Source organism: Megascapheus bottae, chromosome 34, assembly GCF_031878675.1.
Source record: "Megascapheus bottae isolate mThoBot1 chromosome 34, mThoBot2.hap1, whole genome shotgun sequence".
Classification (NCBI taxonomy): Eukaryota; Metazoa; Chordata; class Mammalia; order Rodentia; family Geomyidae; genus Megascapheus; species Megascapheus bottae.
The window spans coordinates 5,138,947-5,162,835 of record NC_143542.1 but is presented as its reverse complement, the minus strand read 5'-3'; the positions used below and the strand labels follow the sequence as shown (position 1 = coordinate 5,162,835).

At 59.8% G+C, this 23,889-nt stretch overlaps 1 protein-coding gene across 1 annotated transcript; it reads left to right on the top strand.

Annotated features, from left to right (window-relative positions):
- Nucleotides 1-990: 990 nt before the first annotated feature.
- Rasa4b (RAS p21 protein activator 4B) lies at nucleotides 991-23,209 on the top strand. Its single transcript, XM_090324335.1, has 21 exons — nucleotides 991-1,130; nucleotides 5,476-5,532; nucleotides 6,008-6,121; nucleotides 6,498-6,559; nucleotides 7,640-7,769; nucleotides 9,908-9,989; nucleotides 10,415-10,546; nucleotides 10,647-10,744; nucleotides 16,757-16,874; nucleotides 17,129-17,279; nucleotides 17,435-17,499; nucleotides 17,873-17,985; nucleotides 18,467-18,659; nucleotides 18,753-18,890; nucleotides 19,102-19,240; nucleotides 19,510-19,691; nucleotides 20,313-20,450; nucleotides 20,632-20,767; nucleotides 22,140-22,260; nucleotides 22,616-22,665; nucleotides 22,754-23,209. Exons 1-21 carry the CDS (start codon nucleotides 1,066-1,068, stop codon nucleotides 22,855-22,857), a joined length of 2,388 nt encoding a protein of 795 aa, XP_090180461.1. The 5' UTR covers nucleotides 991-1,065; the 3' UTR covers nucleotides 22,858-23,209.
- The last annotated feature ends 680 nt before the right edge of the window (nucleotides 23,210-23,889 follow it).

The window sequence follows — 23,889 nt, the reverse complement described above, 5'->3', positions numbered from 1 at the left end:
CTACCTTCCTGTCCTCCTCCTTTGGCTGTGGGGTGAGCCCAGCTGTGGGCCAGGTCAGCCCGGGCCCAGCCTGAGAGGAGGGCAGCGCTCCAGTGGACAGCCCACAAGTGTCCACCAGAAGGCAGCTCTGTGTCCTTAGGTTTGGTTTGGTTTGGTTTTCAGTCCTGAGCTTGAACTCAGGCCCTGGACTCTGAGCTTTTTCACTCAAGGCTGGACATCTAACCACTTGAGCCACAGCTCCACTTCCGGCTTTTTGTTGGTTAATTGGAGATATGACTCTCATGGACTTCAAACCTAGATCCTCAGCTCTCAGCCTCTTGAGTAGCCAGGATTACAGGCGTGGGCCACCAGCTCCCGCGGCGTGGCTGTAGGTAACATCGGGAGTGCCAGGAATTACTGCACACACTGTGTGGTTCCATTCATGAACAGCCAAAAGCAGGAGAGGGGACTGGATGGTGTGAAGACGGGGGTGGAGTGGTGAAGATTCACTGGGCCAGGGATGCCCCATGGGGGGTGGAACATTCTAGATCTTGACTGGGGAGCTGGACACAGAGCTCACGGAGCTGTTTGTGGGGGGCTGTATGTAGAAGGGGCCATGTTTAATGACTGTGGCTCAGTCCAGAGAGCTTGGGGTCAGGTGGGGCACAGCCGGACAGGCCCCTCAGTTGCAGGGCAAGAGCAGAGGCAGAAGTACTTGGGGAACAGGTTGTGGTGGGGGGGGTCCTCCTGCTGGGAGAGCTAGGACAGAGGACCCCATGAGCCAAGGACTAGGGAGCTTCCCCACAGGCCAGGGTCCCCCATTCCCCACAAGGCAGGCCCCGCCCCCCGCTCTCCCAGGCCAATGAGCGCTCCGCCTCGGGACGTTCCCGCCCACCGCGGGCGCCCCAGCCGCCGATTGGTCGTTGCGCGGGATGCTCCGCCCACGGGGCGGGGCTGGCGAGGGCCTCGGCCGCGCTCGGGTCCCTGCGCCCCGCTCCGGGCTCCGGGCTCCGCCGCCGCGCGCGCCAGGCCGCCCGCTCCCGGACCCCGACCGGCCCCCGCCCCGCCGCCGGCCGCCGGCCCGCCATGGCCCAGCGCAGCTCGCTGTCCATCCGCATCGTCGAGGGGAAGAACCTGCCCGCCAAGGACATGTGAGCGCGGCCGGGAGGACGCCCCAACTTTCCCGGAGGGGCGCCGCCCCCTCGCCGGGCCCCGCCGCTGCCCGGGACCGGGGTGGCCTGGAGGGCCGGGAGGGGGTCGGGGTAAAGGAGAAGGGGTCGGGAGGGCCGGGGAGGAGGAGGGGGTGTGGTGTGCGGGGCGCTGGCTTGGGGACCCGGGAGCGGGGCCGGGCTCCGAGGAGCCGCCCGGGCTGTGGCGGCGAGGGGCGGGTGCCCTGGAAACGGAGCGGCTCCCCGGTGCCCCGGGGGTGCCTCGGAAACACGCTGGGGCCGCGGGCAGCCAGGGACTGGGCGGGCTCGGAGGAGTGGGGCGCAGGGAGGTGGGGCGCGGGGAGGTGGGGCGCGGGGAGGTGGGGCGCGGGCGCCCGGGATGAGCGCTTTGCCAGCGCGGCCCCCTCGTCCTCCGCCTCACCCCGCAAGGTTGCCCCAAACTACACAGGAGAAAGGGCTGGGAAGGCTCCAGTCCAGGGTGCCCAACAGGTGGCGACTTCTTTGGGGGATTTCTTTGCTCCCTGGCCAGATTTGGGGAGCTTGCAGAGACCCCTTGTCTCACTCTAATCGGGGGGGGGGTCTGGAAACCCCACCAACAGGAGAGGCGGAGGCGTGAAGCCGGGGCCCCTGGTTGTCTGGAGGAGGGGTGGGGAGCAGAGACCCCTGTGCAGGCCTACCAGACGTGGGGATGGGAGTAGGGGAGGTAAGAGGGGTCGGGGGTGCCAGGGCGTCCGGAGCCATCATTCTCAGGGCCTCTCTGAGCTTCCCAGAACGCTCAGCCCCCAGCGTTCCAGTTCAAGGCCCTCTGGGCGGGAGGAGCCCAGCTCAGCAGTTACCATGGCAACGATGGGGGGAGCATCTCCAGGTGGGTTTCTGAACACTGGAGGAACTGGGGCAGCAGCAGGGAATACCGTCTCTCCCTTAGGAAGAAAGGGAGCTCTGAAAAGGGGGCTCAGCCCCCAGGCCCTTCCTCTACAGCAGCCCCCACCCCCACCCGCCCTCACCCCCACCCAACACTGGTAACTGGGTCATCCTGGCCTCCGCGGGCTGGTGGCTGGCTGGGAGGAGCAGTCCTGGTGTCTGTCGCCTCCCTCCACACGCCTGCAGCAGCTGGCCCTAAGTGCCTGCCTCCAGGCTCACGGGGCGAGTGTGCTCAAGGGCTGTGCCCCACCTTGGAAGCCAAAGACCCAGATCCCTGCCCTCTGCACGGCCCGGGGGCCTCCATTCCTGAGGGAGAGGGGCCACCCAGTCCTGTGGGTTCTGTCCCTGAGATCTCTGTCCTCACTCTGCCCCCTCTCCCCCGCATTTGCTTGTTCTCCCATTTCCTCTTCTCGCCTGCCTGTCCCAGCATGACGGGGGTACACTGCTTCAACCTGCCAGCTGTCTTGAGCCCAGCTCAAAACTGTCACATCGAAGTCACCCTTCGAAGCCCCACCTCTGCCTGTGCATGCCAAGGACCTCTGCAGTTCTGCAGTCCCTGAGTCCCCTGGAAAACTTCTCTTCATCCTTTACTACCCTTGTCAAGCGTCTTTTCCTCTCCAGGGTTTTTCCTGGTGCCCTTGGGCAAGGCTCTTGGCTCCCATTCTTGCCCTCCAATAGCGTGGTCAGCTGGAGGAAGCCCTTGGGTAGCAGCGGTTCAGGGCCAGCACCATGAATCATGGTCTTGGCCTTAGCCTTGGCCTTGCCCTGAGAGACTGGTGGCAAGTACAGAAGAATAAGGATCAAGGACCTTGGCGGTGTATCTCTCACAAGCTATGTTAGGTAGACGCGAGTTGACCTATGGGGAGACTGAGGCTAGAGCTGTGCAAGGCATGTGCTGAGCCACAGAGTGGGTGGGCAGAGAAGTCAGGACTGAGACCCACTGTGCCCGCTGCAGCCCACTTGTGTTAGGGCCGGCAGGACGGCTTCGGGGGTCCTGTGTACAGCATCTGGCTGCAATGCCAGGAGGCATTTGGGGGCCACGGGATGTGGCCAAGGCTGGGGTGATGCGGAGCCCCCCTCACCTTGTCTCCCCAGCGAGATTTGGGCCCTGAGCAGCACCTCCTGCAGACATGGCTTGCACACGTGCCATCTGTCCTCACAGCCCTCCCATGGGACGGCCCTGAGGAGGGGCTCTTCATGCCTGTCTGCCCCTGCCAGCCCACCATGTCCACCGGGGTGGTTTTAGTCCTCTTTCGGGGTACTGAGTCACCAGCAGTGCTCAGAGCCTGCCTGCCTCTCACTATCTCCATCCCTCCCTACACTGGTCAGCTGGGCAAAAAGCTGAGTCCCGCAGTGACCAATGACCCCAGTTCCCACATCCAGTAGCCCTGGGGACAGGCCCAAGGCTATTTTGGGGTTTGCCCTCTCTTTCCTCTTCCACAGCCTAGAAACTGCCAAGGCCCTAAATATAGAGGCCCACAAAGTAACCAGACCAGGCACACACAGTCTTCTGGCGGGGAGAGGGGGCCGGGCTCTGGGGCTCAGGCTTGTAATCCCTGCCTTACAGGAGGCAGAGGTAGGAAGATCAAGGTCCGATCCAGTCCTGGGTAAAAACTGCAGACCCTACCTGAAAAAAAAGAACTAAAGCCAAAAAGACTGGGAGGGTGGTGACGTGGTGAGAGGGGAGGGGACCCCTTCGTCCCTCACCAGGCTGGAGTGGCGCGGCAGCTGGCATGCCCCAAGCCCTCACCCGGTGTTTACACCTGGCCTCTCCTCCTCTTGACACTGTCCCCCCCCCCACTCTGGTCAGTGTCCTCGCCGTGGCTTCCCTGCGTGCTTGTGTCTGTTTCTGCCTCCGATCTTTACCCGCCAGACCTGGCTGCCGACCCCACCATTCATGGGCTGGTGGAGCTGCAGTGGGAGCTGAGCCGTGGGTGATGCCTGGCTTTGAGGGATGAAGGTTTCTGGCTGGGGGAGCCCCCAGAGCAAGTTGCATGGCAGGGTAGAAGGAACCCCTTGGAGAAGCAGAGCCCAGGGAGGTGCCCAGCCACCTCGGCTGGCACTAACCTCTTCTGCATCCTCTGAGCTCACTGTACAAATACAGGTTCCACGCCCGAGGCTGGCAGCCCAGCCCAGCACCGGGGCGCAGAGCCTTGATTGCTCAGGGCCTGTGTGCCCTGGGCTTGGGCTGGCAGCTGCGAGCTGGCGTGTTCACAGAGCTGGTGTTGATCGCAGAGCGTGAAGGATGTCCTGGGCTCCTCCGGGCCCTCTGATGTCGCTCAGGGACCCAGCCACCCTGTAAGCCACGATCACACCGCGTCACGGGTGCCCAGGTGGCTGTGGCAGACGTTTGGGTGGCCTTCTCTGCTGGGAGCCCAGCAGAGAATTGGGAAGTAGAAAGCGGAATTCCCCACTCTTCAACAAGTAAACTTCCTTTTTGCGGAAGCCTGGCACCAGAGACAGTCCACCCCCCCCTCTGATCCAGTCCACACCCCTGCCACCCTCTTAGCCTCTTGTCTTGTGCTTGCCTAGCCCCCCCTCTCCTTTTCCAGAGGCCTGGGAGCTCAGGGAGTGTCATTCACTCATTCTCTCATGTGCTCATCAGTTCGTTGAATGCTCACAGGGACCCCGTCGGGTGCCAGGCCCTGGCTGGGTGTGAGGGAGGCCAGTGGTGGAGTGAGGTCTGGGCCTGGGATGGAGAAGGCTGTGGGGACAGCGGGATCCCTGGCGAGCCCTTTCGTCTCTGTCTCTCATGGGGAGTGACTTGGAGCAGGCAGGGAGCTGCCAGGCAGTGAGTTGCACTGGAGGCTGGAGGAGCGCACAGGGGTAGAGGAGCATACCACATGGGACGCAGTTACCAAAACCATCCTATTTTTAATTTGTGCCAGTACTGGGACTCGAACTCAGCACTCAGGCACCATCCCTGAACTACCTGCTCGTAGCTGGGATGCTACCACTTGAGCCACAGCTCCACTTCCAGCTTTTTGGTTGTTAACTGGAGATAAAGAGTCTCACTTGCTCTCCTGCCAGGGCTGGCTTCAAACCCTGACCTTCAGATCTCAGTCTCCTGAGGCCCACAGACCTGTGTGACTGGCACTGGGGCCCCAAGACTGTTTTAGAAGTGCTGTGGGCAGGGCAGGGGCAGGGGCAGAGTGAGAGGAACTCGGAGGCATCCCCACAGCGGGTGTGGAATGTCTCCTGACACCCACCCTCCCCGGGGCCAGCCTTGCCCTCACTGTCCCGTCCTGCGTGAGGGCAGGGTCACACTTCCCCCCTCAGTGGTGACTTTGGGGTCTTGCTCAGGATGGAACCTCGGCTGCTAAGGTTTTTTCCTGGGGTCTGTGGCTGGGGCGGGCACTAAAGGCACTGCCCATAAAGGCCCGCCCCTGCCCTTTCTGCCTCACAGCACCGGCAGCAGTGACCCCTACTGCATCGTGAAGGTGGACAATGAGCCCATCATCAGGTACCTGCCCCAGCCCAGGCCCGGGGTGGGCGGGGCTTCACCTCCCAAGTCCAAGTCCAGGCCCTGGGTGGGCGGGGCTCCCTCCCCCAGGCTTGGGCTTGGCCAGAAGATGGGCGGAGAGGCCCTGAAATCCCCAATACACCAGCTGTTGCCGGGCAAGAACCACCTGTAGTTGGTCCCTCTGATTATTATTGACCTTAACTGAGGGCCAAGGAGGAGATTAGCTATTGGCAGCCAGGCAGCCAGTCGAGGGCCTCTCACCTGGCTCTGTTCATCGAAGCCACCTTCCCATCCCTGGGAGATGACAGGGGACAGTCACAGCACCCAGCCCATCGAATTCATTACAGTGAGTTGGATGCTGTATCTTTAAACCCCACTGACAGTCGAGGTCAGACTAAAGAACTTGCCCAGGGTTACAGCCCTACATGGCACAGTGGGGGCAGCCTGGACGGGCACCGAGTGTCCTCTCCTGCAGGACAGCCACCGTCTGGAAGACCCTGTGCCCCTTCTGGGGCGAGGACTATCAAGTGCACGTGCCCCCCACCTTTCACACCGTGGCCTTTGAGGTCCTGGATGAGGACGCACTCAGGTGCGTGTGCGTGTGCGTGTGCGTGCGTGCGCGTGCGTGCGTGTGTGTGTCCTGCTCTGCTGCTGTGCCTGCAGGGACCGGCTGCCACTCCCCTGCCCAGGCCACTGGGGACTGCTGGCCATTCTTTGCGGCCTGGTGGGGGGAGAGGGGTGTCCTGAGGGCTCGGGTCCGTGTATGGGAGTGTGAGCTCAGAAACGGTCGTGAAGAACTGAACTCAGATCAGGGTGTTGAGATGGCTTGTGCCCAAGGCCTACAGGAGGGTCTTGGGTTCACCTCTGCCAGACAAGTGACTGCGTTCCCACGGGGGACCCTGAGCTTGTGCGGAGGGGTTACTAGGTCTCCAGGGACGAGCTCTGACTGCCATGTCCACCCCTAGCCGGGACGACGTGATCGGCAAGGTCTGCCTGACAAGGGAGACTCTGGCCTCTCACCCCAAGGGTAAGATGCCCGCCCTGGCACCTGCCGCCCTCCTCCAGCCTCCTCCCCCAGCTCCACTGGCTGCCCCCTCCTCCAGGCCTTTCCTGGGGGCTCAGAGGTCCTGACTGAGCTCCAGGAAGCCTCTTCCTCTCAGCCAGGCTGCCAAGGCCTCTGACCATCCCCGCACCCCCAGACTGATCACCAGAGTGCCTTTCCTGGGGCAAAGGGCAACTCATGATGGGAACCAGAGGATGGGGCAGGCAGAGGACAGGGCTCTCTCCCGGTCAGCTCCTGTACACCATGGGGCCCTTCTGCACCCCAGTGCCAGCCTGTCCTAAATGTGGAGCTGACTCCCCACACCCCGCTGTGTGGTTTGGGGAAGGACTTGCCTTCTCTGGGCTGTTCCAAGGCTCAGGCTGAGAGCCCTTGGGTGCCGCAGGCTCTGCCACCTGAGGCTCTGTGACCCTCTCAGCTCCGCACACCTGCTCCTGTCTGTGAGGCAGGGGGAGGGGAGGGAAGGGGGCAGGAGAGGGTGGTGTATGGCTCTGACTCATGAGGCCTTAGACTGCCAGGCCCCAGCCCTCCTGGTGCTCAGAGGAGTCACTGTTTTATTTTCACGTGGAGGAACTGAGGATAGAAGGCTGGCCCCTGGTGAGTGACCGTAGAGAGGGCACGGGCCAGTCACTGACTCAACTCCAGTCTAGCTAGCTGGGTGTGGTGGCTCACGCCTGTCATCCCAGCTACTCAGGAGGCTGAGATCTGAGGATCAAGGTTCAAAGCCAGCCCGGGCACTAAAATTCATGAGACTCTTATCTCCAATTAACCACCAGAAAATTGGAAGTGGCGCTGTGGCTCAAGGGGTAGGGCGGTAGCCTTGAGCTGAAGAGCTCAGGGACAGCGCCCGGGCCCAGAGTTCAGGTCCCACCACCTACCAAAAAAAACCCAAACTGATGTTGCTGAACTGCTTGCCTCAGTTTCCTCTGCCACCAAAGTAGCAGCTGCCCTTCCTTCACAAGCACTCCAGAAGGTTCCGTGTTCCACGGGGGCAGTGGCTGGGGGAGTGGTGGAGGGGCCAGGCCTGGCTGAGCCCCCGCCCCGCAGGGTTCAGCGGCTGGGTCCACCTGACGGAGGTCCACCCCGACGAGGAGGTCCAGGGTGAGCTCCACCTGCGGCTGGAGGTGGAGCCTGGGGCCCGCGGCCGCCGCCTGCGCTGCTCCGTCCTGGAGGCCAGGTAAGGAGTGGGGAGTGGCCCTGCACCCCGCGAAACAGGAGAGCCCAGGGCTCCCCCACCTAGGCCTGCTCTCCAGAGGGCCAGGCGCAATGCCGCTGTGAACCTCAGCTCCAAGAGAGCCCAGGCAGGAAAGAGGATGGCGAGCTCTAGGAGCGCTTGATGCCATCTCCAGCAGTGGCTGGGCATGGCAGCACCCGCCCATCCTCCCAGCTACCGGGGAAGGATCGATGCCCTGGCTGCCCTGGGCCTCTGCCTTGCAAGTGTGTGAGGCTCAGGATGAGGGGGGAGGGAAAGGACGGGCTGAGGGTCTTCCGGTCCAGCGTCATAGAGTGGGGGTGAAGGGGACCCTAAACTGCTCACACAGCCCCCGCCCATGCCAGGGCTGTGCTTGCCCTGGGTTGACCATGGCTCTGTGTGTGTGTGTGTGTGTGTGTGTGCATGTGTGTCTTTTCTATCACATGAGAAATGAGAAAATGGGGGGGTTGCTTCCAGGGGGACAGTGGCCTTTCTGGCTCTGTGGGCCTGAGTCACCTGTCATAGGACCACTCCCTACCCCGGGGTATTTTTAGCCATAAGTCCCACTGCTCTCTGGGTCTGAGTGTGAGTCACACCCTCCACTCCACGAGAGGCGCCTTCCCTGCTGACTCAGTCCTGTCCTGGAGCTTCCCCAGCCCCACCCCCACCCCTTGCCTGCTCCTGGGGCCACGGCCTGGCCACTCACAGTCCCTTGGCCAACCATCACCACAGGCCAGGGCTGCAGGAGCATCCAGTCTGGGAGGAAGGAGTCTCCTTCAGTGAGGGGTTGGACATCCTGTACACGCCTTTATTTTCTTCCCTGGGGCTGGGCTGATGGGAAGTGGCAGGATATGGGCACAGCCAACCTCCCCCCCCCACACACACACATACACACTCCCTCCCTCCCTGGCCACCAGCTTCTGCGCCCCCCCCCCCCGCGTGTACAGCTTACTGCCATTTCTTCCAGGTCCCCATTCCCACTCACGGGGGTAGGGCGTGCCCGCCTTCTAGAATCCCCAGAGCCCTCTGCTCTTGGACAGTTGGGGACTTGGGGCCCCTGGCCTCTTAAGCAAGTCTCAGTGGCTAGGAGACAGGTATATCCGGTCTGGAGCTCCCCGAAGGAAACCTCTGTTACCCCAGGGGAGGAAAACATCTCCTTATCATTCTAGGGAGAATCTCAAGGCCAAACCTAGGCTTTCCATCTAGCAGGCGTTGTTTGGTGGATTGTGATTCTGTGCCAGGGACGGAACCCAGGGTCTGTTCTCTGGGCAAGGGCTCTGCCACTAGGCCACACCCCCCCCCCAGCAGGTTTTTTTGTTTTGTTTTGTGTGTGTGCTGGTTCTGGTACTTGAACTCAGGGCCTAGATACTGTCCCTTAGTTAGGTTTTTGTGTTTTCTTTTTTGCTCAAAGCTGATGCTTTTACCACTTGAGCCAAACCTCTCCGTCTGGCTTTATTCTGGTTAATTAGAAATAATAGCCTCACAGACTTTCCTGGCCCAGCATGCTTTGACTCAGATCTCGGCTTCTTGAGCAGCTAAGATTACAGAAGTGAGCCAGCAATGCCTGCCCAGCGTCTCGTATGGTTTAATTCATGAGTTATTTTAGTCAGTTGTGGGGCTTGAACTCAGGGCCTGTGCGCTGCCTCTGAGCTCTTTTGCTCAGGGCTGGTGCTCTACCACTTGGTGCCACAGTTCCGATTCTGTTTTTGTTTGGTTTTGTTTTCATTTCTGGTTTTTGAGCGGATAGCTGGGAATTTTTCTGCCTGGGGTGGCTTCAAGCCATGATCCTCAGATCTCAGCCTCTTGAGTAGCTAGGATTACCACCCCATCATGAGCCAGGAGCATGGCTGCCTCGGAAGCAGAGAGAGGGAGGTGGCCGGGTTCCTGGGGGCGTGGCCAGGGTGGTCCTGGCTGGTCTGCCTGCTGGATCCAGTGTGGCTGCCTGTTTGGAGAAAGTAGCCCTCACCGTCACAGCCTAGCTGGTGCTGATGGTTGTGGAGAGAGGGGAAGAGCTGTCCACTCAGCCAGTTTGGGGCACTGGAGAATCCAGGCCTTTCCAGTCCAGCTGGCTGGGGGAGGGGGACACGTGGGGTGACAATCTAATGTCTCCATCCTGTCACCAGGGACTTGGCCCCAAAGGACTGGAATGGCACATCTGACCCTTTTGTTCGAGTGAGCTACAAGGGTCAGACACAGGAGACCTCGGTGAGGAGGACAGAGGGCCGGGGAAGGGACAGGAGGCTCAACAGGAGAGGACAGGGAGGTTTGGGTTCTCCCCCTCCCCCGTGCCTCCCTTGCTACATTTCTTCCTGCAGATAATTTCCAATTATCGGTATCTCACTGGATACCGATAATTGGAAATAATTGAAGTCTCATGGACTTCCCTGCCCAAGGGGGCTTTGAACCTCCATCTTCAGATCTCAGCCTCGTACGAGTGCAGGCATGAGCTGTTTAGCGTGTCTGCCACTCCAGGCACAGGAGATTGCTTTGATTTAATTGTGTTTCTGCTCCTGCGGAGCTTGGGGTAGCTTTGTCCCGGGGAGCACGCAGTGCCCCTCTTTCCGTCTTTTCGGCAGTACACTCAGGTTCTGGAGTCACGACGCCGTCCCAGCCTGCCCCTTTCTGCTCAGGTCGTGAAGAAATCCCGCTACCCGCGCTGGAACGAGACATTTGAGTTTGCGCTGCAGGACGGGGCCGCGGGGGCCGTGTGTGTGGAGGTCTGGGACTGGGACCTGGTCAGCCGCAATGACTTTCTAGGCAAAGTAAGCAGCATTCCCACCCCCCACGCCATAGGTGCCCGCCAAGGCAGCACCAGCTGCCCGGAAGAGACCCGGTGTCCCGCCCTGTCCGCTCTGCCCTCAGGTGGTGGTCGATGTCCACAGTCTGTGTGTGGCCCAGCAGGAAGAGGGCTGGTTCCGGCTGCAGCCCCATCAGGCCAAACGGCGGCGGCTGTGTGTGGAGTGAGTGCGGGCGCTGCCCGGGGCAGAGGCTGAGGACGCAACACTGGCTGTGGGTAGTGGGCAGGGTGGGTAGTGGTAAGAGATCTGGGCACGCAGCTCCAGGTCTCCCTCAGCCCCTGCCCGCCAGGCCAGGACCCTTCTCATCCAGGTCAGGTCGGCCTTCTCTCCTTTCCCATAGCCCAGAGCATGCCCTCCAAGGCGTTCTGTTTTCTTGCAGTTTCCAGAACAAGCCTTCCGCGTTCTCTCATAATGGCTTCTGTCTCTGAGAGATGTAGCTCTGCTTCCCCCTTCCCAAGAGTGTCTGAGAATAGGGGTGTCAGGAAAAAGTGGTAACCCTGTGAAAACGGAATTGCAGAGAGTGAAGCGTGTGTGTGTGTGTGTGCGTGTGTGTGCACGCAGGCACGCTCATGTGTATGTGCCAGTCTTGAACTCAGGTCTGGGTGCTGTCCCTGAGCTTTTTTGGCTCAGGGTAGTGAACTACCCCTTGAGCCACAGTGCCGCTTCCAGCTTTGTTTGTTTTTGCTAGTGAGTTGGAGACAGGGGGTCATGGACTTTCCTGCCCAGGCTGACTTCAAACCACGATTCCCAAATCTCAGCCTCCTGACTAGCTAGGACTACAGTGGTAAAAACAAGTGTTTCGTATCCACTGCCTTTACACAAGGGCCGGGCATGATGTTCACACCTGTTAGGAAAATAGAGGAGGGCAGAAGAGGAATAGACCGGCTCGATGGTCAGCAGCTAGGACGGCTTATCGCCAGTGAGGGGCACAAACCTGGCGTGGGACTGGGTTTGGGGATGGGCTTATATAGGTCTTAACGACAACGAAGCAGAAAATAAAAAATGGGCCATTGTCTCCTGTAGACCAAGGTCGGAATGGCCTGCCTGCAGGCAAGCACGTGAACGCACACCTGGCGCTTTGCTTGAGCTGGGGGAATAAGGCGGGAGTCAGTCCTTCCTATTCTACCTTTAGATACGTGAAAAGAATGGGCAGAGGGCCGGGAGTTTGGCCTGGTGGTAGAGTGCTTGCCTAGCATGCACCAAGCCCTGAGCTCCATTCCCCAGAACCACACACACAGAAAAAGCTGGGAGTGGTGCTGAGGCTCAAATTGTAGAGTGCTAACCTTGAGCAACAAGTGGCCAAGGACAGTGCTCAGGCCCTGAGTTCAAGCCCCAGGACTGGCAAAAAAAAAAAAAAAAAAAAAGGAAGCCGGCACGGTGGCTCACGCCTGTCATCCCAGCTACTCAGGGAGCTGAGATCTGAGGATCAAGGTTCAATGCCAGCCTGAGCACAAAAGAACCTTGGGCTCTTAGCTCCAATGAACCACTAGAAAACTGGGAAGTGGGGCTTGGCTCAAGGGTATGGGGGTAGCCTTGAACTGAAGAGTTCAAGGACAGCACCCAGGCCGAGTTCAAGCCCCATGATCTACCAAAAAAAAAAAAAGAAGTTTGGGCTGAGAGGGGAACAATGTGGAGTTCTGAGATGAAAGCACATTCCCATCATTTGAAACCCTGGAGTGGACTGGGAATGCGGCTTAGCGATAGAGTGCTTGCCTAGCAAGCACAAAGCCCTGGGTTTGATGCCTCCGTACCACACAAACAGAAAAAGCCAGCAGTGGCACAATTGCTCAAGTGGCCTTTAGCATTAAGAAGCTTAGGGACAGTGCTCAGACCCTGAGTTTAATCCAGGACTGGCAAAAGAAAAAGAAAAGAAAAGAAAAAAAAAATGAGAAACCCTGGGGCCAGGAGTTTGGTCTAGTGGTAGAATGCTTGCCTAGCATGCACGAAGACCCAGGCTCGATTCCTCAGTACCATATATGTAGAAAAAGCCTGAAATGGTGCTGAGGCTCAAGTGGTAGAGCTCTAGCCCTGAGAAAGCCTAAGGACAGTGCTCAGGCCCTGAGCTCAAGCCCAGGACTGGCAAAAAAAAAGGAGCCCTGGAGTATAAAAAGTCGAGGGACATTGTGGTCTTTTCTAGCTTCTTCCTGTAGACACGGAGTGCTGGAGGAATCAGCAGGACTGGGTGTTGAGGGTCCAGGGCTGCGCTGGGCCAGGCAGGGCAGTGTAAGCAAGGCCTCTGGTCGCCGGCAGTGATGGGATGGCCTTGGCTTCCTCCTAGTTAGTGGCCTGAATGAGGGCCGTATCCTGTTAAAGAGGAACTTGAAAAGGTGAGGCAGGCAGAAAGCTGACAGGGTGGCCGGGCCAGCTGACCTGAATGCCAGGAAACACCCTGGGCACAGGCCAGAAAAGTCATAGTTGGAGCTTGAGCCACAACCAGTCAGAAGCTAGGGCTGGACTGGAGTGGTTAAGGGACCCCTGAGGGGCTCTGATCAGTTTCTGTAACTAGCAGGTGACAAAGGCAAGAATGAAAGGTCCTGTCCGTTGGGAAGGCAGACAGGCATGGACATTAGATGGGCAAGCTTATTTACCGTTTTCTTTTGACCTCCTACTTCTAGGACGAATCCATTTAGAATGTGACATCAACCCCTCTGCTTTTCTTGGGCTTTCTCAAGCCTGGTGCTCTATCACTTGAGCCACAGCACTACTTCCAGCTTTTTCTGTGTATGTGGTACTGAGGAATCGAACCTAGGCTTTGTGTATGCTAGGCAAGCACTCTACCCTAGGCCGTACTCCTGGCCCCTAGCCTCATGGATTTTTGGGTGGAGAAAAAAAAAACAAGAAGAGAGAAGATGAAGGTTAACAGAAGTTTGCTTGGAGCAGACAGACGGGGTTCACTTAGAGAATCCAGATCGGCTACAGAGAGGAGGGATGCAATGACAGGAAGGATGGGCAAAAGACGTGGGCCTCTGGAACTGCTGGCCCAGGATGGCTAGTCTTTCAGGGGGCAGCTAGAGGGGGTCCCGGGACTCTGCTCCATCTCACTCCCAAGGGCACACAGGCTGTCGCGGAAATGGAAGTGGAGTATGATAAATGATCTCTGGTCTAGAGGTTGTGAGGGAGAGAAGGGAGGGGGAGGTGGAGATGGCTGCCCGGCAAGGAAAGTCCCCTTTCTAGAGGAAATGGCTGGGAGGCTTGTCGCAGAGAAGGGCTTGGTGAGCAGGGCAGGAGGGCAGCAGGGGACCTCTGGAGCAAGGTTGGAGAAGGAGTTGCTGGACAGAACAGGATGAGCAGAGGGGGTCTCTGGAGTGGAGGTGGTGGAGGGCGTGGGTGGAGGGGACTTCAGACCTCTCGCCATTTCCCTGGAGAATTGTTTAAATCAGGAAGAATAAAATTGAAGGATCCCATTTCACGCCAATGGTGGCCATTGTTTACCTAATAGTGAGGCTAGATTTCAGGGGACAAACAAGTCTGTTTTCCTTCAGTCAGCCTGAGAGCTTTAAGATTCCACCTCAGGCAGGCGGGGAGGAGGTCTCTAGGAGACAATCTGGAGAGTGGAGTGGCCTGTCCACTGCTCCCACATGCCCAGGGCGTTGGGAAGGCAAATGGATGGATCCCAATAATTAGGAGGGGATGTCCCCAAAGGTCCTAATTAACGGATGTCAGGGGTCAGCAAGAGAGAGAGAGACTCCTGAAGTCTCTGGGAAGGGAAGGAGTCCTGGGGTTCGGATCAGGGATGGTGGGAGGGTTCAGTCATCAAATGGCAAAGAGCCTCCTGCCTGGAGGCGAGGAGTCCAGGGAAGGGAGAGGGAGAGAATACGGGAAAATAAGGTCTTTTCTGCTTTTACGCAGCGGACCTCGAGCCCCGTGGGGAGAGCGTCCATGAGACATGAAAGGCTTACGTAGGTAAAGGCCACAAGGTCGTGTCAGGTGGCTGTTTACCCCACGGGAAGCTCAGAGAGCCCTGTGCTCCTGTGGAGAAGGCCTCGGGAAGAGAGGTGAAGAGGCTCAAGGAGAGGCGGCCAGGAGGCGGGTGGAGGGGCCCAGCTACCCCTGGAGCTTTTCCTCCGGGTTTCAGCAGCAGTGTTAAATGGAGAACAGAAAAGGACAGGCCCGACTTGCTGGTCAGCTGGCCAGGACTGGATTGCCAGCGAGGGGCACAGACCTTCCCGTGGCAGAGAATAAAAAGTGGGCTGCTATGGTCTGCTGCGGACCAAGGGGGCTGTCGGGGCCAGGCCCAGAGGGGAGTGCTGCCTCGGGGATGAGGAGCCATCGTCTCCTGGGGACCCAGGTGGGAAGGACCCGCCTGTGACAAGCAGCTAAGCACACACCTGTTGGTTTGCTTGACCTGGGGAAATAAGACAGGGGTCAATCTTTCGATACCTACAACCTCCGGCACTTAGGAGGACTGGGGTGCAGTGTCAATCTGAGTTAAATCACAAGTCTCTATCTAAAAAAACTAACCAAAAAAGACTACAGGCGTGGCTCAAGCGGTAAAGTGCTTATCTACCAAGCAAGGTGTAAGCCCCAAGTTCAAACCAGATTAGTGGTGTCCTTCTGTAATCCCAGTACTTGGAGGCTGAGATAGAGAATCATGCATTAGAGGCCAGCCTGGGCTATCTAGTAAGGTCCTACTTCAAGAAGCAAAAGAAAACAAGAATGGGCATACAGTATTGAAGATATTTATATTTACTTATACTAAAAATCTTCTAACGGGGTATGATGTCGTGGGTTTTTATTTTGCTTAGTCTAGAAACTTGATGGATGGCCTGTTGACATCACCCCCATGTGCCATGGGGTAATTCTGCTTTGCCTGCCTGTAGAAGTCTGTAGTCTCTTTCTCTGTCATTTACTGGGTAGGTGGCTGGATGTGTGGCAAGCCCAGGTATTCCCACAGAAGCATCTCGGAGTGCTGTGTGTGTGTGTGTGTGCGTGCGTGCGTGCATGCGTGCGTGCGTGCGTGAGCTGGGTACTGGGGCTTGAACTCAGACCTTCTTTCACGTCTTGGTGCTCTACTACTTTTAGCACACTACCTTTAGCTTTTTAGCTGCTTAATTAGACATGTCTCATAGACTTCCCTGCCTAGACTGGGTTTGAACCATGATCCTCAGATTTCAGCCTTCTAAGTAGGTAGTCTTATAGGCAAGCACTCTACCACTAGGCTAGACTCTCCACTCCCCCCACTTTTTGGGGGGGAGGGGTCATGGGTCTTAACTCTGGACTGGGCACTGTCCCTGAGCTCTTAAACTCAAGGCTACCATCCTACCCTTGAGTCACAGCCCTACTTCCCTTTTCCTAGTGATTAATTGGAGATGAGTCTCTTGGCTTTGTATTGCCCGAGATGGCTTTGAGCCTCCTGAGTAACTACGATTACAAGTGTGAGCCATTGCACCCCCCCCTTTTTTGTGCCAGTCCTGGGCTTTGAACTCAGGGCATGCATGCTGTTTGTGGGCTTTCTCCAGGCTAGAGCTCTACCACTTGAGCCACAGCACCATTTCCAGTTTTATCTATGTTTGTATTAACAAGGAATTGAACCTGGGTTTTCGTGCATGCTGGGCAAGCACTCTACCACTAGGCCAAACTCCCAGCCATAGGGGCTCTTTTTTTTTTTCCCTTTTTTTGCCAGTCTTGGGCTTGAACTCAGGGCCTGAGCACTGTCCTTGGGCTTTCTCAAGGCTAGTGTTCTGCCACTTGAGTCACAGCAATGGGGCTTTTTTTTTTTTTAGGAAGGGTTTCATTGGATAGTCTAGGCTGGCCTTGAACTTGAATGTGGAAACACCTGTGTATGACACAAAGGACAGTGGGGGCCATGGAGAATGCTAGACGTTGGCCAGAGCCCTCCCTGTGAGCAAGACCAGCGAATCTTGTAGCTCACAGCTGCTGTGGCAAGTTAATTGCCTGGGCCTCATTTTGCTGCCAGGGTTGTGAGTGCCGGGGGTTTGTGTGAAGGCACTGTTGTCTGGGAGTTCATGGGTTCGAGGCTGGGGTGCCGGTCACACATGGTCAGGCTTGGGGTTCAGAGGGCTTTGAAGATGGATGGCATTTTCAGGACAGTATTTGCAGCAGAGAAAACATCCCTGGGGTGGGGCAGCCAGCTGCAGGCAGGGCAGGGCAGGGGACGTCGAGGCTTTGGGAGGCCTGGGTCAGGGGTGGGTGGTCACCAGCTGCCTGTTCCAGGGGCAACCTGGGCTCCCTGCAGCTGGAGGTGCGGCTGCGGGATGAGACGGTGCTTCCGTCCAGCTTCTACCAGCCCTTGGTTCAGCTGCTGTGCCAGGAGGTGAAGCTGGGCAGCCAGGTGAGAGCGCGGGGGGGGGGGGGGGGGGGGGGGGGGAGGGACCATGGACTGGGATAATCCACTCTGCGGGGTGGGAGGGCAGCGTGTCCAACAGAAACTAAACTAAGCCCCTTTCTGCAGCAAACTAGCGTCCCAGAGCTGGTCATTACTCAGGCTTTCCCACCGCCACCCTGTCCAAGATGCTCTGGGGGCCTCAGAATGGGGGGTCCTGGCTCCCCTTTTCCGGCAGCACCGCTCTCCCCTGCCTCCCTCAGGGTCCAGGACAGCTGATCCGAGTCATTGAGGAGACAACAAGCAGAGAGTGCCGCCAGGAAGTGGCCACCAGCCTGCTCAAGCTCTTCCTGGGCCAGGGGCTGGCCAAGGACTTTCTGGACCTGCTCTTCCAACTGGAGCTGAGCCGCACCAGTGAGGCCGGGAGGAGCGAGCCGTGTGGACAGGGCATCCCACACTGCCTTCCTAGCCAGGAAGCAGGGAAAGAGCGAGGGCTGGGGGTGGGCCAGGCGGGCAGTCGCCTGAGTCCCAGCCCTGAGGTCCCTGCCCACTGGCGCCTCTCCTTCTAGGTGAGGCCAATACCCTGTTCCGGAGCAACTCTCTCGCCTCCAAGTCCATGGAGTCTTTCCTGAAGGTGAGGAATCCCTCACCAGATGTCACCCCTAGATGACACCAGGGCTCGGAGAAGCCGGTTCTGTTGGTGTCCAGGGCCCATAAAGGCTGAGACCGGCACTCATTCATGGATGCATGAGTTCTTCTTTCATTCATTCTTTCCCATGCACTAATTCACCCTCGCCCACACATCTATCATTACCCTTTCATGAGTTCAACATGCATGCATCCGTCCACCCATCCATCCGCTGACGCATGCATGCCTAGAGAAGCAATGTACAGCACTGGCCGGCGCAATGCGCGGGTGGAGACCGCAGGCCGACGGTGGTGCGGCGGAGGCCGGGAGGCCTGCGGCGGGTGGGCGCTGTGACCGGTGCCGCGGTGGTGGCCCCCAGGTGGCGGGGATGCAGTACCTGCACAGCGTCCTGGGGCCCATCATCGACAGGGTGTTCGAGGAGAAGAAGTACGTGGAGCTGGACCCCAGCAAAGTGGAGGTTAAAGATGTGGGGTAAGATCGGAGGAGGAATCCCGCCTCGCCACGGCTCCTCGTGGCTGGGGTGATCTGTGGTTTCCTGCCCGTCTGCGCGCGCGCTGCCTGAGTTCACGGGCGCCCGCCCCCGGCTGTGCGCCCGGGCCCGGGGCCCGGCACGCTGGGAGCGCCCGTGATCGGCCCCCCGTGATCGGTCCCCCGTGATCGGCCCCCCGTGATCGGCGCCCCGTGATCGGCGCCCCGTGATCGGCCCCCCGTGATCGGCGCCCCGTGATCGGCCCCCCGTGATCGGCCCCCCTCCCGCCCCCAGGTGCTCCGGGCTGCACCGGCCGCCGGGCGCGCCCGGGCCCGAGGCACGGCACGCTGGGAGCGCCCGTGATCGGCCCCCCGTGATCGGTCCCCCGTGATCGGCGTCCCGTGATCGGCCCCCCGTGATCGGTCCCCCGTGATCGGCGCCCCGTGATCGGCCCCCCGTGATCGGCCCCCTTCCCGCCCCCAGGTGCTCCGGGCTGCACCGGCCGCCGGGCGCGGCCGCGGTGCTGGAGCAGAGCGTGCAGACGCTGCGCGCCCACCTGGCGGCGCTGCTGCGCGCGCTCGGCGGCTCCACCCGCGCCTGCCCCGCGCCGCTCCGCGCCACCTTCCGCCAGCTGTTCCGGCGCGTGCGCGAGCGCTTCCCGGGCGCCCAGCACCAGGTGCGGCCCCTGCAGAGCGGCCGGGTTGGAGGGGTGCGGGCGGGGAGCCGGGAGCACCCACCCACCCCCCGCTCTCCTCTCCGCACCCTGCAGCACGTGCCGTTCATCGCCGTCACCAGCTTCCTGTGCCTGCGCTTCCTCTCCCCCGCCATCCTGTCGCCCAAGCTCTTCCACCTGCGGGAGCGGCACGCCGACGCGCGCACCAGCCGCACGCTGCTCCTGCTGGCCAAGGTGCGGCCTGCGCGGGCGCCGCGTCTCCCGGCCCGGGAAGGGCCTGGCGGGGCCGGAACCGTCCACCCAGTGAGAGCCGGGCCCCCGAGGCCTGGGACGCCCGCCGACCCCGGGCGCTCCTCCCCTCCGCGCTGCTCTGGCCGGCCGTGGGCAGGGTCTCGTTCTCCAGTGGAGTGGGGTGCGGTGGCCCCTGACCAGCTTTCACCCCTAGGCTGTCCAGAGCGTGGGCAACATGGACGCTCCGGCCTCCAGAGCCAAAGAGGCTTGGATGGAACCGCTACAGCCCGCGGTGCGCCAGGGCGTGGCGCAGCTGAAGGACTTCATCTCCAAGCTGGTGGGCGAGGAGGAGGGTGAGCCTTCCGCGCAGGCCCCGCCCTCGGGGCCGCTAGCCACGCCCAGCCGCCCGGCCACGCCCACTACCCGGCACCGCCCAGTGCTCCTTGGCCACGCCCCCTGCGCGCAGCCCCACCCACCGCTGCCCCTCCCACTCCTGCCCACCCAATTCGCTCCTCTCTAGGGCCCTGGGCTCCGCCCCTCACCGCTGGTGTCTCTCCTGGCCCCGCCCACCCACCCCTCGGCCCCGCCCCCGGCCCGCCCCCAGCCTCGCCTCCCTCCCCAGCTCCCGGGCCCCCGGAGCCGGACCTGCAGACGTTGAGCTTGCACGCGCCCCCGGTGAAGGAGGGCCGGCTCTTCATCCTCAGGACCAAGGGCAGAGGCCCCCTCACATCCTCCTCCTTCAAGAAGCTCCACTTCTCCCTCACGACCGAGGCCCTCAGCTTCGCCAAGACACCCAGCTCCAAGGTGGGTGAAGAAGGGCCCAGGCCTCCGGGCCAGGAAACAGGCAGGACAGGCACCGGCTCCCCGCTCCCCTGTGGCAGGGACCACAGGCCCGAGCACCACCCCAGCCACGGATTCCACCCCTCTGGATCCGCTCCTCTGTCTTGTTTGTACTCCACAGAGCCAGTGGTGGCCTCGAGGCGGGCACTAGGGCTCTCAGAGATGAGGAAAGCAAAGGGGAGTTGAAAGTGAGCCAGAAAGAGCCAGGCTCAGGCCTGGGCCAGGCAGGAGCCCAGGAAGCCAGGTGCAAAGACCTCAGTGGAGAGCTCCCAACTCCCTGGCTCTGGGAGGCCCTGGGGCTGGGTGCTTGGCCACCTCAGTCTGTGGGGTCTCCTGGCTGAGCTCACCCCTAGAGCAGGCCCCCAGAAGCATGGGCACCTGCCAGGTGTGGCCACGCTGCGGTGAGCAGGGACCACAGAACCTGGAAAGGTGGCAGGCCAGGGTTAGCGCTGGCCACTGTTCTTTGTGCATGTGTGTGCCAGTCCTGGGGTTTGAACTCATCCCTGGTGTGGAGAATGGGAAGGCCAAGGCTGCAAACTAGACATGGAATGGCTTAGCTCCAGCCCCTTTCTCTGCCCTCCGCAGAAAATCACCCTCATCAAGCTCGCCAACATCCGGGCAGCAGAGAAGGTGGAGGAGAAGAGCTTTGGCATCTCACACGTCATGCAGGTCATCTACACGGATGACGCCGGCAGGCTCCAGACGGCCTACCTGCAGTGTAAGGTGTGTGTGTGTACACAAATGTGTGCCGGCATGTGTTGCTCCAGGCAGAGCGTCTGGGAGCACAGCTCGACCAGCTCTGGGCACCCGAGCAGGAACCCTGGGCAGGACTGAAGGTGGACAGGAGGGGCGTTGGGAGGACTTCCCACAGGAAGTGACTGACTGGCCCCGCCTGGCCCCGCAGTGTGTGAATGAGCTGAACCAGTGGCTGTCCGCGCTGCGTAAGGCCAGCGTCCACAATACAGGCCTGCTGGGCTCCTACCACCCCGGCATCTTCCGAGGGGACAAGTGGAGCTGCTGCCACCAGAGGGACAAGACAGGTGGGAGCAGACGCAGGATCCCTGCACCGCTCTGAGCAAAGGGGTTCTGAGCCCTGCCTGGCCAGGCTGAGCTGGGCACAGAAGGGTTTCATGACCAAGGGGCCATAGGCTGTGTGTGATGCACATGGCTGGATAGGCTGAAGACTCTGGAGAGGCCTGCAGACTTGTTTTTAAAGCTATTTAACTTAGTGTTTCTCAAACTCACTTGAGAGGGAACCCTGAGGGTGCCATGGGGAACCCTTGCTTTGATAAAAGGTTTTTCTAGAGCCCACGTTCTGACAAATGCACTTGAGGAATTGTTGTTGACCGGTCCAGAACTCAGGTGTGGACGCCCATATTGGCAGCCTGATACCAGAGCTGTGGGCCTTGAGCATTTAAAGGAAGGGCAGAAAGGAGCTTCTAGAAGTCTCCACGATGATGTAAGTGATGAATATCAACACTATCCAGCACCCTAGCCTCCATCATAAGTGGCTTTTGCAAATTTGAAATGTGGCTGGTGCAGGCAGGTGTGTGGTGGCTCACATCTGCAGTCCCAGCCCTCAGGGGACCAAGGCAGGAGAAACACAAGTTCTAGGATACCCTGGGCTGCAGGAGACCCTGGTATTAAAACATAGAAAGAAAAAGAAAAGGTGCAGCTGGGAGTCAGTGAAAGGAAGGGAGGGAAGGCAGGAAGGAAATGTTAGTACAGCTAACATTAAAACTGGATTTTTATTTTTCAAATTTCACTTACTTAATTAAATACCCTAGTGGACAGTGACTCTGTTGGACAAGAACGTTCTAGAATTTAAAGCCCTTCGCGTTCTTCCTTGCCTCGCAGAGCAGGGCCTTGGTCCCCAGAGCCTGGTACAGGATATGCCAACCCCTTCCCCCATGTGGGCCCTGCTCCGGCTTCAGGTGGAGCACTGCGTTGGGGGGGGGGTTCCCCCTCTGCAAGGGGCTGCTGGCCGAGCAACCTGACCTGCAGCCTCTGGCTGTGACCCACCAAGGCCCACGAGACAGGATCCCACACTCCACTTCTCAGGGGAGAAACTGAAGCTGAAGAGAGGCTAAGGTTGGCTGGAAGCTTGGCTCTAGTGGTAGAGCTCTAGCCTCAGGTAAAAGCATCTAGGCCCAGAGTTCAAGCCCCAGGACTAGCACACACACACACACACACACACACACACACACACACACACACAAACTTGAGGTCCAACCCATCTTATGTTTCACAGCATCTTCCAGGCAGGCAGGCAGTGTGCAGAAACTTGGTGGGGGGGTTCCCTGGGCAGGACCAGGGGCCCCTGAGGTGTCTACCCCATCTAGGCCCATCTGTAGGGCCAGGCAGCTGGGCAAGTGTGATGGTCACAGTTAATTCTGCACTCTCTGCGGCCAGATCGGGGCTGCGACAAGACCCGGTCCCAGGTGACATTGCAGGAGTGGAACGACCCTATCGACCATGACCTTGAGGCCCAGCGCATCTACCAGCACCTGCTGGGTGTGGAGGCTGCACTGAGGTGCGTGGGGACGGGGGAGGCAGGCCTGGGCACTACTCTTTCTTCTGTGTGTGTGTGTGTGCACGCGCGCGTGCATGTGATCCTGGGGCTTGATCTCGGGTGCTCTTCCACTTGAGCCCTACATCTGCTGGCTTTTTGCTGGTTCACTGGAGAAAAGAGTCTCAAGGCCTTTTCTGCCTGGAACTTCCATTGTCACTCCTCAGCCTCCTAGAGTAGCCAGGATTACAGGTGTGAGTCGTCACCCGTGCCTGGCCAGACACCCAGGGCTGCCTCAGGAGACCCCGCAGCCTCGCAGGCCACCTTCCCCGCCCAACCAGCCTGGTGGCTGTGCCAGCTTGCTGTGTTCTCCCTGCAGGAAGAAGCATCTGGAACTGAGCAGGGACCCAAAGGCAGGACCCGAGGAAGGTAGGCTGCTCCCAGCAGACGGCTTGGCAGGCTGAGCTCCCCTCAAGTTGCTCTACCTCGAGTTGCTCACCGCTGCATTTGTCTCCAGTCCCTGAGGACTCGCTGGCCCAGCTGCTGCGGGTGTTGCAGGAGCTGCAGGAGGCTCACGGCCGCTCCTCCGAGCCCCGCCACCTCCTGCAGCTACAGGAGTAAGGTCTGCAGCCAGCGCCCTGCCAGGACCCCAAGACCGTGGTGCCCTCGGGACCTGGCCCCAGCTGCCTGCCAGGAGGAGCACACCTAATGTCTGTGGGGGTCATGGGTGACACCTGCTCCTCTGGGAAGCCTGGCTGCTCCCTGAGGTACCCCACCTTCTCCACCCAGCACACCTCCACCTGGGTGTCAGGGATGGCGTGGGGCTGGGGGTCCAGGCCTCCACCCCTGCCCTGGGCTCTCTGGCCATGCCCAGGCTGCTGCCCAGCCCTGGGCAGTGTGGCGGTGCTGTTGGAATAAACTGTGGTCACTGCCGAGGCTCTCGGTGTTGGTTGGGGTCTCAGCTCCCTCCACTGCCGGCGCTGCTGGTACCGTGGACCGGGGCCGGTGTCTGAGCTGTGTCTCTGCTACCCCATTCTTCGCACCATCTGGCGTGGAGTGTGGAGAGGGTGTCTTCCATCACCCCGGGAACCCCCAAGCCTCAGGGCCTTCTGCAAGCTGCCCTGCAGGGCTGGGCTGCCAGCCCCATCCACGGTGGCTTGGCTTCACCTGGGGAGCAGGCCCTGCCCGCCCCACCCCAAGGCTGGCCGGCACCTCCTTCCCCTAAAGGCCCACCCTGGCCTAACTGGCTCCTGGCATCCCGCCGGGAGGAGTCCTCCCACACCAGCTTCACCACAGGCTCAGGCTGGGCCTTCTATCCCCAGCGTGGATGTAGTCCTTTCCCCTCAGGGGGCCCAGGCCCCAGGGCACAGTCCTGGCCTCGGGGGAGTGGTAAACCCCCGGTCGCCCTGGCCCAGGGTTCAAGCCCCATGACTGACATGCCCCCCCAAAGGCTAGCTGTACCTGGATGGGTATGTGCAGGCTGAGAACGGCTAATGAGATTTTGGTGCTAGATCGTGGGGTATTTTTAACATCATGACTGTTAATCAGAGTTGAGCACATAAAGTGTTTAAAATGACAATTAGTTACATGCATCTTTCTACAGCTACTTATTTGAAGAACTGGGGTTAGGTAAGGGATTTGGCCTAGTGGTAG